Here is a 14,304-nt window from a genome sequence, read left to right on the forward strand (position 1 = left end):
GTTAAGGTTATTAAGATTAAGACCAATAAAGAAAAGGGATATGCATCCTTTATTGTATCCGGAATTGGAATCGTATGGAAAGTTCGGTGCATTTGAATATTGAGATTAACGATCATAAGTCTTTTTGGCATAAAAGGGCGCGCAATCGTAAATGCTGCACATCAAAATTCTATTTAAAAATGATGAGGTACTATCAGATACGGATTGTGTGGCTGAGTTTATATATTCGCAGTGTGAATTCACAGTAGCGACATTGTGTATATTATGTGATATTTAATGTTTCTCGACATTATCGTATTGGCATAGTCTGTAAGAATAATGTATGTATTTTTGTAATAAAAGCAATGGCGCTACAACCTTTTTAGGTCTTGGCCTCAGATTTATGTATCTGTTTCATGATTATTTGTTAATCGAAGAGGCATGTAGGTGATCAGCCTTCAGTACCTGACACACGCCGTCGACTTTTTGGGCCTAAGGCAAACCGGTTTCCTCCACTAGGCCATCACTGCTCTATATTTCTGTAATTAATAAATAAATAAAATTGTATCTATTTACTAGCCGACCCGGTAAACGGCTTTAGCCAGGTATATTATTTCAATTTTTTAGTTCAATAAAAATAACCTATCTACTATAATAAAAATAGGCTTTGAGGGGTGACAATTAAGGGTTGTATGTATTTTATATACACGAGAATTTTAAATATATAGAGATTCAATAAGTCAGCAGCTTATATATTAGACTTATTAATTATTAAATATAATTGCGATAGGTATCCACCTTACTATAAATCTTCTGACAATAATAACAGCTATTACCAGTGTTCTTGCTTTATTTGTAATTTATTAACGCCTGTTGTTTTTTTAATAATCTGTACTATTCATACTTTTATATTTCTTTATTGTGTCAAATTAAAAATCATTTAATTGTTTGGAATATACTCTGAATGTCCGTTGTAAATACTATAAATAATTATCTATCTACATTAAGCCTGAAGGCCATAATTAAATCTGACGGTGAATTTAGCAACATTTTGTCTTACTACATTTAAATCCCAGTTCATTGATATAAAAATATTATACTTTACTAGATTTTATTGACAATATTTCGGTTATAAATTAGCCACTGTGACTGAGGTATAACATATATGTCACAACCAACTAGTTTAAATAGCCGTTTAATCAACAGTCAAGCCTTTTTACTTAACAGAGCCGTTTAGCTAGCCGCGTAAATGATATTCTTATAACGTTTGGTACAACATTTAATAAACTGTTTGCCTAAAGGTTGCCATTCGTATGATAATGTTACAGAAATAAAAAAGCTGAAATATCTGACATAAGACATTCTTTATTTGATAACTGATACGGTTGTATTTCAATTTTATAAGTATAACAATATTCGTCCAAACTGGCGTGCAAATTTGTCTAACTGAAAGTTAGTAGATGCCGAGCGCAATTCAGAGGATAAAATTATGCAATATTTTGTAAATGATACCGATAGAACTTCTCCCCGATATCGATGCGACCATGCACATGTGTTCCATTATTGCAAATAGTAAAACTCCCCTAAGTCACACTAACTAAACAAACAGTAAACAAAATTTTATTAATTGTAAATTGTTAATAAGACATGTATTGATTTATTGAAAGTAGATATAACACAGTGAATAAAACCGACGAGAATTGTTATACAATTCAAAGTAGTATATAAAACTTTTATTATGGAACGTACACATATGAAAATATTTGTATTATTGTATATTTATATTAAAGAAATTTTGTGCATTAACGATTGTATAACTAGATATAAATTACGTATATTTAAATAAACATTTTATAATACTTTTACATGAAAACGCGATAACAGTTTTTTTCTTTTTGATACCTTTGCTTCAAACCTTTATAGTTTTCCCTCTCATCAACGCAACAACGGGAGGAAATGCGTGAAATAAAACCATTCCAACCACCAGCTCTCTTAAAAAATCTTCATCTCTTTGTACACTTATAATTACGTTATCTTTGGCTGAGTAAATAAAGAAATAGCATCATCGCATGTTGAGAATGTACATTGAAACTTGAACCTGAGTGTAATATGGATGTTTTTTTTAGAAGCACGTTGTTTTCTTCATCAATTTCGACGTATGGAATGTTTGCTTCTTTTTTGTCATGATTTATAATCACTTTGTCTTGATAAGAGAACGAGCATTTGATCTCTAACAATGCGTTCTCACTGATGATAATTCTATCCATGGTTGATTCCAAACTTGTGGCTGATCAGTTTTCGAATTTGAACTTTAATTGTTAATGAAAATGGCAACAGCAGTGACGTGCTTACACCCTCGAAGCGATAAGCCGGCCTTGCAGCCACACTGCGTCGTGGTTATTGTGCGGTGCCGTTTCAACTATAAAAATGCATTCTTATTATTATAACAATAAAATAGTGTAAGAGTGAAAAGCCAAGCGACAAAGAAATTGACCCTATGAAATATTAAGTGTTCACTGGATACAAAAAAATATCAAATGGTTCATTAATTTATAGCTATGAACAAAACAACACAAAAAAATAATGTTTTTAATCACACAAGGACCACCATCAGTGCCATACATCATGCATTGAGGAAAACGAAAGAGCAAAGCATTAATTTATTGCAATATATATATATATATATAATGCAATTCCTATGAAACTAGAATCGAATCGAATTACTCTAAAAATACTTATTTAGTTTGACTGTACGATCCTGCATATTTGCTTCAACGAGTTGTAATCCTTATACAAGTAAGTGTAAAAATTAGAACATCAGATAAGGCAGAGGACTCTGGAAGTATGGAACGAGCGCTACCTGGGGGGTGAAACAGCTGGAACTACAAAATTATTTATCGGCAATGTAAGAACAGCGTATAAGTTAATAAAAGAGAAGCGTTTCACTCCCCAGATGGCGCAAATTCTTACAGGGCACGGAGCCTTTGCCCATTACCTGCATAGGTTTAAAATTAGGACAAGCCCAACATGTGCCTGCGGTAATGAAGAGCAAACAGTGGAACATTTGCTTCTACACTGCCCTATATTCGCATCGTCCAGGCACGACCTGGAGCAACAAATGCAGATGACTGTAGACCGTGACGGCCTACAGGACATGTTAATAAAGCACAGACCGTTCCTGGAACGGTTCTGCGAAAAAAATATTAAATATTTAAAGGAGGCAAACAAAAGCGAAAGACTCGCGGAAGAAAGCGGCAACACATTCACTCGGAAGGGTTGGATTTCTAATTTTTTTGGTACATTACTTACCTTTTGATATCCATTTTGCACGAAAAAAATGTAAATAGATTGATTGAAAACCACATTGGATTATCGTGGAGGTCATAACGATAATTATTTTCGATTAATAATGACCTCGAAGTGCGTATGAATCATATACTACTTGGGAACGCGCCAGTCAGCTGGACATCTATGTATTGTCACCACTGTTCCGCGAGATGGCGCAACACTAGGCCCATCGCGATACGCACGGGGCCTATAGTCAGATCTTATATTATTTGTAGTCATAAAATATTACACTATTAAAATATATTATTACGTTATCAAATTAATATTAATTATAATGTATCACCCAAATAATCATCAATAGAAGAAAAAAATAATTCCAAAGAAGGAGGGTGCTTAAGTCGAAATTATTATAATAAAAAAATCTAAATTATATATATATATCTTAATTGCCATACAAGTGTTTTTCGTATACAATTCCAAAATGATCCAATTTCTATGTTTAACGACAGATGTCCATTCCCGTTGACTTAAAATATTTATGTGTTTGTCAACGAATAAGGACATTTCTAAAATATACATATAGGGAAGAGATAAAATTTTCAATTTTAAATAAAATGTCTAGTTTTGCATGTCGTGTCAGTGTCAGTGTCATTTATAGTCGATGATCTAAAAAAAAATTGTGGTGAGCACTTCTATTCCCACCCTTACGCTTCCTGGATCGAGACGTGCCGTGGAAGTCGCCGGTCACCTATCTAGGGGTCACCATAGACCGGAGTCTTACCATGAAGCACCACATCTCCAGGGCTGTAAGGAGCGCCAAGTGGGCGACGCACACGCTTCGCCCACTGATCACAGGCAACCTACCCCTCCGCACCAAGCTCGCGCTATACAAACTGTATGTGCGCCCTCACCTCACGTACGCGGCACCGGCGTGGTTCTCCTATGCCAGCGAGACCAACCGCCGAAGACTGCGCATCGTGCAAAACACCGTCTTACGACGCGCAGTAAAGGCACCACGCTACGTGAGGAACGCCACCATAGCGCGAGACTTGCGGATGGAGTCGATCGACGAGTTCGTCGCACGGCTCGCGATGAGGATGTTTGATCGAGCGGACGCCTCTCAACATCCTCACCTCCAAAACATCGCGCCGTGGCACTCCAGGCCGCCCAACCGATACAAGTACCCGCGTGAGCTCTTCTCCGCGGGTCCCGACGACACCAGGGCAGCAGCTGCGGCTTCGACCGCTGGTCGCCTCGCTGGGCCTCCCCCGGGGCCACCGGGGGTCTCACCCGGCGGAGCTTGACCGCGAGCCGCGCTAGCTGCCCGATACCACCTATCATGACACCAGGGCCAAGTCGAGACTACTCCTTGGCCCCCTCCTCATCACCCGGACTTGACACTCCGGACACGACCCCATCGGCTGCGCGCAGCGGGTAGAGACTGAGTCTCCCCGCGCGCCTGCAGCCCTCACCAAGGGCTATATGCCCGCCCCCGTACCGCCCTGTATCAGCAGGGCGCGAATATATACACCACTTGAAGGGGGCATACGCCCCGAACAAGACAAAACACCCCCCTCGCGAGGGAGGGTGCAACAATAACCACGACTTCTATTCCATACACATTGTTCTGTATAACAACTCAGCGTTTTGTGTATTATGTGAGTTGTTGAGTTAGTTAATAAATGTTTAAAAACGATTATTTGAAGCCTATAATGTACTAAATGAAAACAAAATAAGTATTCACTGAAATTAATATTTTATTTAGAAACTAATACAGTAATAATCTAAAGAGCTATGGCCATCATACGATCATTTGACTTTCTGTCATACACTACTACGTTGGAGCTGGTGAAGAAGCCGACTTCAATGACCTGTTTTGATGTCAGGTGATCGCTCATACCGGCTTTACTCATCACAGCCTCAACGCTAAGACCCCAGAAATGATGACCCTTGTACGGCGTGTTGTAGTTTACGGCGACGTCTCCAGATACACTGGCCTCGTATTCCATCTCAACCTTCAAGGACCCTCTGGTTGCGTGGAGCTCAGCCAAAACAGACTGGCCAGGTTGTAACAAAACATCGACATGGGATGAAGATCCAACAGTCACAGTCTGAGATTTCTGGCTGCTGCTTCCATAACTCGAAGAAAACACCATTGAAGTCTTTCCAGCAATGTTAGCGAAGTCAATAACGAAATCAAAGCCGATCTCAGAATGAATGGTAAGGTCTTCTGACTGACTCCAGGAAGAGCTCATAGTGTTTTGAAGGGATTGGGATATCCCAACATTGAAGGTGGCGGGTTTGGAGCTGTTGTTCTCGAAGATTTGCTGCATGACAACCTGTGGTTCGGATGTCATGGATAGAATGCGGCCTCTTTTGGGGACGAGCGTTCTTCTAACTTCGGACCATCCGTAGGACTTGAATAGATCTCCCCATGGGGTTGGGCTTCTCAAGTAAACATCGTCAGGCCAACCGCCGAAGTAGGCTTCTACGCCTGTTTTCACATTTCTGTCGTTTAATTTAAAGGAGTCTCTTTCGCGGTCACTGATGACGTCAATCTCCTCTCCTGAGAAGGCTAGGTGAAGATCTTTCTCAAATATGCCAGAAAGCTCTACCTCGATCTTGGCGATTGCCAGTGCAGGTAGAAGGAGTAGAAGTTTGAAAACCATGGTGGATCTGTAAAAGTAAATAATTGTTAATTGCATGGAATATAGTAACCAAACAATCGTGAATCTGTGGAATGTAAAATATGACCTATTTGGTACATAAATTACAAGATTTAACATACATGTACGAAGAGAAAACAAAATAGATAGATAGCTTCATACATTTTAATAAGTAAACGAGAATTGATTCGAAAGTGTGAGACGAGCAACTATGGATCCAGACCTAGCTCATTTATCAGAATGCTCAATTTTGATATTGGAGAGTTTTTTCAAAGCGCGATCTTCTGAACGGAGGGACAAATCGGATGATGTCTAGAGTATCCAGTTTTACAGGTACACAAAAAATTCTTTATGCTTTCATATAAAATAAATCCACCAAGATCTGCTTGAGTACAGATATTAATCTGTGTCTGTTTGGCTTTATAGGACACAAGATTATTCTTCGGGACAATATAAATAGGGACCAGAGGCACCACCAATTTTTAAACACAAATGAAAATAATAATAAAATAAATAGAACTCACCAGTTATCTTCGGATGTCACGTCTCAAGTGTAATAATCAGCCGAAAATTATGCATTTTATACGAAAAAAACTAATGACTGGTACATTGCGCGTTACCCTCAATACGCTTGGCTGGATATTTTTAAATTGGCTAGATTAATTCAAAATAACAAATATATATAAGTAATTAGATTATATCCAATATATTTGTTATATCCAGAACTGAGCGTTTTTAAAAGCAGTTTACACCGCGGACAACCAGTATGTGAAACTAGCTGCCCACCGGAGTATTTGCAAACCAATTCGACTTAGGGTCCTTCAAGAAATGAGCGTACTAATTAATAAAAGGCCGGCAAAGAACTCGAGAGTCTTCTGGCATTGAGAGTCTCCGTACAGGAGGCAAACGGTCGTCCTGACCGTTTGCCTCCTGTACTATAAAAAAAAAATATACTGGCCCTTACCACTCTATTCCCGTTGTCCAAGAGAATTTGAAATAATTATAATAGATTTTAAAATACTACTTTTTTCACAAAATACCAGTTTAGTTTTACTGTAACAAATTTTAACCTGCTTATTTTAGATATTGTGTACGAATCATTTTATTAATAGCTAAGCAATTTTTGTAGATCGGCCTTAATTTTACACATGTGTCAATAGGCTTATACGCTGACTTCGTTCATGTTTTACATACTTTGATAATTATTTTGTCGCCGAATATTATTATAATGTTTGGTCATAAGTATTTTTTTTTTAGTTTTAGCAGAGCCTGAACCTAACAGATTTCTGTATATCTTTCGTGAAGTATAGAAATCAGGGTTATCATGCCTGACACACGCTGTCAACTTTTTCGGTCTAAGGCAAGCCGGTTTCCGTTTGAGCAAATGTGTAATGCGCACATAGACAGAAAGTTCATTGCTGCACAGCCGGGGATCGAACCTACGACATCACGGATGAGAGTTGCACGCTGAAGCCACTAGGCCAACAATGCTCTTTACATTATAGTTTACCAAGTTTTCTTATACCTCTAGTAAATTATCTTTATAATCTAATACAAACGTGGCATCCACACGCCTCTTCTGTCCACCCGTGACCAGATTGACCAAAAAAAGACGACGGTTTCCTCACGAAGTTCTCCGTACGAGTGTTAAATGCGCACGTAGAAAGAATGTCAATTGGTGCACAGCCAAGGATCCGAACCTTAAAGGATAAGAGTCGTGTGCTAAAGGCACGCCATCACTGCTCTAACACGAAACAATTCAGTAAAATGATATAATAATTTCATAGTACCGGTAACCAGAGCTGGTGTTTTCTTCACTCAACTAATAAGTATCGCAATATACCAAGGAAATGCTGCCAGCGTATGAGGTACACTGCCACAGGGACCATTTTAAATTTGTTAAAATTTTCGTTTTATCAATTTTTAATTATTATTACTATGTTGATTAAGAAAATTGTAAATACTGTATATTTTATTGTTATGATTATGTTTTAATAAACGTCGACTTGCTATATTACGGCTCTTTAAAAAATAAGCTAAGCTTTGGCCGTAATCGATAAGGAACACATATTATTGAAATGAATAAGAATCTAAAATCTTCACAAGGGGTACGCGATTTCATCGGCTATGTGGTACCGATTTACTGGTAATAAGGTTTAGTTGTGAAACGGTTATTGCGTAATCACAAATAAAAACTCAGATGAAATATTTTATATACTAGCGTATAAAAACAGCCTACGTTATTCAGGGATTGTTCTAATTGTAATATTTTTTTGTGGCAGCCCAGTTGTTTTTGGGCTAATAATGTAATTTGGGTTTCAACTATTTATGTCAAGGAATAGTGTTGCCTAAAAAATAAACACATGCGTTGGCCATTGCAAATTTTTAGTTTTTCTCTTTTTAACCAACTTTTTCTTGTCAAATAAAAATAAATTTTGGCCGTATTCCGATGTTCGGATCGTTTTACAATCTTTTGTAATATCCTTTGTGGTTGCCTGGAATTTGCGACGATTCTGAGCGATAAATAACTTGTTTTTTTTAATAGATATTAATATGACTTACAGTATACTTTGTGCTTTTGAAGCTTCTCGAAACCCACCCAAATAATGACTTCCATCAGCAAAAACATTCTTTATTCTAATAATTTTTCTCCCAGCCTTACTGGCTAATTGAAATCATCAAAATAATATCTGATAAAATAAATAAAATAAAACATTTAGAATGTTTTATTTTAAGCCTAATATGTATCATGACGAAAATTAATATAAATATGAAATTGTTAAACAACGAAAAGTTGAGTATCTTGGGCCATGAGCGCTACCACCTCCTTCAAGTAATTATAATGATTTTATACAGGGTGAACAGCGTGCTGGTAGAAGTAAGAAATCATGGCTTCGCATCATTAGGGCGTGGACGGGTTTTGCGACTGCGGATGAGTTCCTGCGTCTGGCACAGGACAAGACACACTTCATATGACATATGAATTTATAATATGCTCTTCAATAACACATTTTGTGTAAAATATATAGATGTTTGTAAGTATATTTTTATTTTATTCGGAAATAGCCCGCTTGTCCTGGATCGCAAATGGATGATGTAGAGAGTTTTCGAGTAAGTTTAACAAGTGGTACACTCCTTGAAGCATCCTTAGTCGAATTGGTTCGTTTTGGATACCTCAGTGGACAGCTGGACCCATATAGTTATACTACTAGGAAAAATAGCCTCAAAAACGCTCAATTGTGGATGAGCGGACACTAATATGTGATACGGACAGAGACAAGAAGAACATAACCATATTATACCATCGTATCGTATCTTTTGTAAATGTACAATTACAAAATAAAAATAGCATAAATAAATATCCTTTTTATGATGTATGAACTTTTTAATTCTTTTTTATATGTAACATGCGTGCTTTCTCTTTAATCCTTATTTATCCCTGGTAACTGTTTAAAAAAATATATATTCTGTGTCTCATTGTGTTTGTATGTACACACTGTTTTATCAAGCAAAATCCTCCTTGGGGTTTTCTAAGGAATAAACACATTTTTTTATATGAATATCATACGATATTATCATCATACGTAGTATCGAAACGACCAAAATACCTCAATACGTACTAGATATATGCAAATGTACTTTTTAAATAGGCAAGTTTGTGAACAGGTTCAAGTAAAACCATACATACTGATTTAAGAATTACTGTCTTAAAATAGTAATATTAGATAAGGTTAGTAAATAAGGTGGACTCAATTTCCGCACTTAGACTCGTAATAAGTCCGTTGTGCGTTAAGTCCTGGCTAATTTAGCCAGCCTAACTCCTTTCAGAAGCACAGAAGTCTCCTGGGCACTTCACAGAGTCGCGGAGCGACCTCACTGTTCCGAGGATTTGCGTGCGTTGATTAGCCACAGCCTCGCATTCCAGGACTACGTGGGTGACTGATTCCTCTGCGCCGAAACAGCCTCTGCACAAGGGGCTGTCTGTCGCACCTAGGACACAAAGATGTTTATTAAGGAGACAATGGCCCGTAATTGTCCCTATCATTGTTTTGAGACTACGTTACATTTATTTAGGTTTAGAAGTCGCTTAGTAAGTCGCGGGTTCACAGCTGGCGGAGCCATTTTGGACTGTTTGCAATCCACACTTCGCGACCATCGTTGATGCTGGAATTCAGCGGATTTCTGCCGAATCCAGTTTCGCACTAGCGAGAAGGGCAAGGGGAGGAGCGGATACGGGCCAGCAGGCATCTTTCCTCTCGAGCCTCTTCTCGCAAGCTCGTCGGCAGCATCATTGCCGAGAGAACCACTGCGTCCCTTTATCCACTGCAAGGTAACTCTGTTGGTTAGAGCTATTGCCTCCAGTGCTTCGTGACACTCCAGTATTAGTTTGCTGTTTGTATTTTTGTTTCCGAGCGCCATCAGTACGGATGCACTGTCGGATATAAACTTAATGCGAAAGTAATTAATTCCTAACCGCTGCACGGCTCAGGCTGCTTCGGTTAGAGCAACACATTCACATGTATGTTGATGTTGAGATCAGGAGAGAATATGCCAGCGCCTGAACCACACCCTGTTTTTGATCCATCAGTGTATAAACGTAGCTCATTCAGGAGGACTGATCATGATCCTCTTCTCTCAGTTGTATATGATATTTCCTGTTCAATAGTAGTTGGTTAGTGATTCTATTACGTGGCGCAGCTATCAGATGTTTGTACTTTATTGCCCTGTTGAGAATCACTGTGTGTGCACATAGTGATTTCTTCTCCATAGATCCAACATCATAAGCCTGATGGCAGCTAGGGCTGCCTCCTGCTGTATGTGTAAGGCCAGATGTACGATCTGCAGGGCTATCTCCATTGCTGCAGCTGGAGTTGTTCTCAAGCAACCGCTAGCAGCGGACCCAGCGTCCTAGTTTCGTGATTGCCGTTTGAATTTCTGATCTTGGCCACCAAATCAGGGCACCATTGGCCTGATTATGGCAGTGTATAGCCATATAGTTATTTTAGGCGAAAAGCCCCGTTTCACGCCAAGCATATTTTTGCATTGATAGAAGGCGATCGTTGCTTTGTTTAGTTTGTGTTCTAGGTGTTTATTCCTGAGCAATTTACTGTCCAAAATCACACCTAAGTACTTAATTTCATTCTTAAGTTTGGGTTCAGTGTTGAAGAGTTTTAAAGGAAGTCTGTGCGGTCCAAGAACTCTCCTGTTTGTAAAGAGTATTTAGAGTAAGTTTGTTTTTGATGGGTTGATATTATTTTATATATTAGTAAATATAAAATGACGTTCATAACTGTAATGTGTTATCTAAATTAATAAATAAATTTGAATTTGATTTGTTGGGGGTAAGATTCGACTTAGGCGTGACATAATCCTTTTCAATCCCAGAAATCCCTCCTATCTTAACGATGAACTTAAATTCTTAAAATACGCTCCCCGATTCCATACGATTACCTCTCTAACATCTTTTAAAGTCTTCTACATAAACACCTCTAACCATGTCCTATCCTGTTCAATCATGACCTATAAATAAAACGAATTTTATAGTAAATATGATTCGGAGTAACAGCGCCGGACTCCCGGAATGTAAAAAAGTACAGTATGTTATGTTTTCAGACAATATGGGCGTAAACAATTGTCTTGTTTAAGAATTCTAATTAAAAACAATTGAAGTAATTTAAAATCTAAATCAATTCGTTCATCATACAACGTAATTTCATTATTAAATTGGACTTTGATATCGCTAGTTTGTGATGATGATAATATTTCTCTTATGCTGCGTTGGCGTATTTGCAGCAGTATGTATTTTTGTTTATTTATTCAGCGTTTTTTATCACGTGTTTACTAGCTAGGTTTATTGCCATGGCTTCTGCTATTAATTTTAAATTATAGATCTCAGAGATTACACAGACCATTTATTCCCATATATAAAATATATTTTATTTAAAAAAAAACTGTTATGAAAATTTCCGTTTGGTTTTTGTGAATTTGTATCGAGATGAAATCTTATTGAAATACAGATTTTTTGATTTGATCAAAAACGTTAAACACCTGTTATTGTAGACCCGACCTGTCCAGAATATGAGTCACCATGTTCAAGTTCTAGCCGCGACTTCGTCCACGTGAACCGTACTACATGAATGAATACAAACATTTATTACTTACGTAATTTTTTTAAAATGAAATAAATTTAATATTGTTATGAATTTGCCATTTTATTAACAAACGATCTGTAATTTCTCTTTAATTCGTATATATCCCTGGTAACTTTAAAAAAAATATATTCTGTGTCGTATTGTGTGTGTATGTAATGTTTTATCAAGCAAAAGGCGACAGCAAAATCCTCCTTGGGATTCCCAAATCAAAGATAAGGAATAAAGACATTTTTTTATATGAATATCGTATCGTAGTATCGAAACGACCAAAATACTTCAATACGTACTAGATATATGCTAATGTACTTTTTAAATAGGCAAGTTTGTGTACAGGTTAAAGTAAAACCATTTCTAGACCACTAACCAAAACAGAAAGTGCCGTGGGAATGTTTTAATGGAAATCGAACCCAGTAAAAGTAACTTATGAGAATCAAGGGTTATTTACTAGTGACTTAATCCTAAGACGGGAGGAACCACTTTTTATACGTAATTTGAGTGTGTATTTTTATTCTCAAAACAAATATCAGACAGGAGGGAAACCACTTAAGAGGGGCCCTCGCAATAGAGACTTCAGAAAGAAGAAATACGTACTTACATGCTTACCTTTATTTATATTTTTGAATATAAATAGGTACACTTTAAACATTTCTATCTCAATATCATGTGTCTATTTATATTAAACTATTTCTAGGATTCATCAGATTCGCTAGAAGATATCCCATTTGAGACTGCCCAGGTATAGCTTTTTCTTTTAATAAAATAATTGTCCAAACACCTCTGATTAAAAAAACTTAAGTTAATGAAGCTATAACAAAAATTGTGGTCGCCACTGTGACAATCATATTCTACATATAGTACAGTACCTAAAATATGTTATTAAATACGAATTAATGAATGCAAATGGCTACTGTGTTATTATTAAAATATAATACTGATTAATTTTCAGGTCATTTATATAAATAAAACCCAATTCTTGTGTTCGTTCGTGGGTTAATGGCTGAGCGTGGTAGAAATAGCGTCCTCAAGGTTTAAAGAATCTTATGTTAGAAGTCTATTTCTAGTATTACGTGCCTACATATAAATCAACTTTCTGGTTAAAATGAGATGTTGTTTTGATAAATCTTCTTCTAGGTCATTCATCATAAACAGCGAATTTGTATTTTTCGTCCGGGGCATCCAACTTGTTATGGAAGTGAAAAGGTACGTATCTATTTTAATGAAAAGTTATAATATATACTTATTTTAAAAAAAATATATTAATATTATGTATATAATACAATACCACGTGTGTATATTTAAAACATTACATATTGTTAATTTCATTAGTGCAGTAGATTTTGAACTACCAATCCAAAGCCCAGGTCAAAATTCAACCAACGAGACATCAAGAAAAGCCGAGAATAATTTTGTTTTTTTTTTCAGATACCAGGCGATCCACAAGAAGTAGCAGATTTATATAAACTGCAAATAAGATTTCGAAATGATATTAAAAAGCTAAAACCGGAAAGGCTAAATAGAAGAGAACACTTGAAAATTCTTAAAAGATAAAATATTCCGCCAATTTACTTGTTGTGATATTTTTCCAAGTTCTACAAGAAAACCGTTTTTAAATAAATTTGCTTTAAACAATGTCATCACTTAACTTATTACAATTTGTCCTAATATGATACTAAAAATAATTTAAGAGAAGGTAGGTAATATTTATATTTAACGTAAGAGTCCAATAACAGGCCACAAAAAAATAAAATAAATCATTGGCATTACAGCCTTTTTAGGTCTTGGCTTCAAATGTCTGTAACTACTTTATCATCATTTGTCAATCTAATAGCAAGTAGGTGATCAGCCTCCTGTGCCTGACACACACCTTGTTAGGTATAATGCAAGCCGGTTACCTCACGACGTTTTCATAGAATTGGCGCACAGCGGTTCGAACCTACGACCTCAGGGACGAGAGTTGCACACTAGGACAACACTGCTCCCACACAGGCCACGTGAGTGGCGTTAAATACTTTAACCAAAAGTTTAGTAGTGAGCGACAAATGTTATATTCTAAAAAACTTGTTATAAATCTTAATTTATATAAATCTCCTGTCACGATGTTTGTCCGCGATGGACTCCTAAACTACTCAACCGATTTTAAATTAAATTTGCACACCGTGAGCAGCCTGGTCCAACTTAAGAGATAGGATAGCTTAGATCTTTAATTATAGTCGCAATTT

General features: G+C 36.8%; 1 protein-coding gene and 1 long non-coding RNA gene across 2 annotated transcripts; one reads left to right on the plus strand and one right to left on the minus strand.

Moving 5' to 3' along the window:
- Positions 1 to 5,004: 5,004 nt before the first annotated feature.
- Positions 5,005 to 6,575, minus strand: LOC123720169 (spherulin-2A-like). Its single transcript, XM_045676690.1, has 2 exons — positions 6,458 to 6,575; positions 5,005 to 5,943 (listed from the first exon to the last, which is right to left on the minus strand). Exon 2 carries the CDS (start codon positions 5,934 to 5,936, stop codon positions 5,052 to 5,054), a length of 885 nt encoding a protein of 294 aa, XP_045532646.1. The 5' UTR covers positions 5,937 to 5,943; positions 6,458 to 6,575; the 3' UTR covers positions 5,005 to 5,051.
- Positions 6,576 to 11,633: 5,058 nt separating this feature from the next.
- LOC123720300 lies at positions 11,634 to 13,719 on the plus strand. Its single transcript, XR_006756048.1, has 4 exons — positions 11,634 to 11,728; positions 12,777 to 12,821; positions 13,217 to 13,285; positions 13,508 to 13,719. It is a non-coding gene; the product is annotated as an uncharacterized LOC123720300 (long non-coding RNA).
- Positions 13,720 to 14,304: the final 585 nt, after the last annotated feature.

Source organism: Pieris brassicae, chromosome 2 (assembly GCF_905147105.1).
Source record: "Pieris brassicae chromosome 2, ilPieBrab1.1, whole genome shotgun sequence".
Lineage (NCBI taxonomy): Eukaryota > Metazoa > Arthropoda > Insecta > Lepidoptera > Pieridae > Pieris > Pieris brassicae.

Bases quoted from the DNA above. Each gene is read 5' to 3' on its own strand.
- LOC123720169 (XM_045676690.1), bottom strand. From the start codon at position 5,936: ATGGTTTTCAAACTTCTACTCCTTCTACCTGCACTGGCAATCGCCAAG.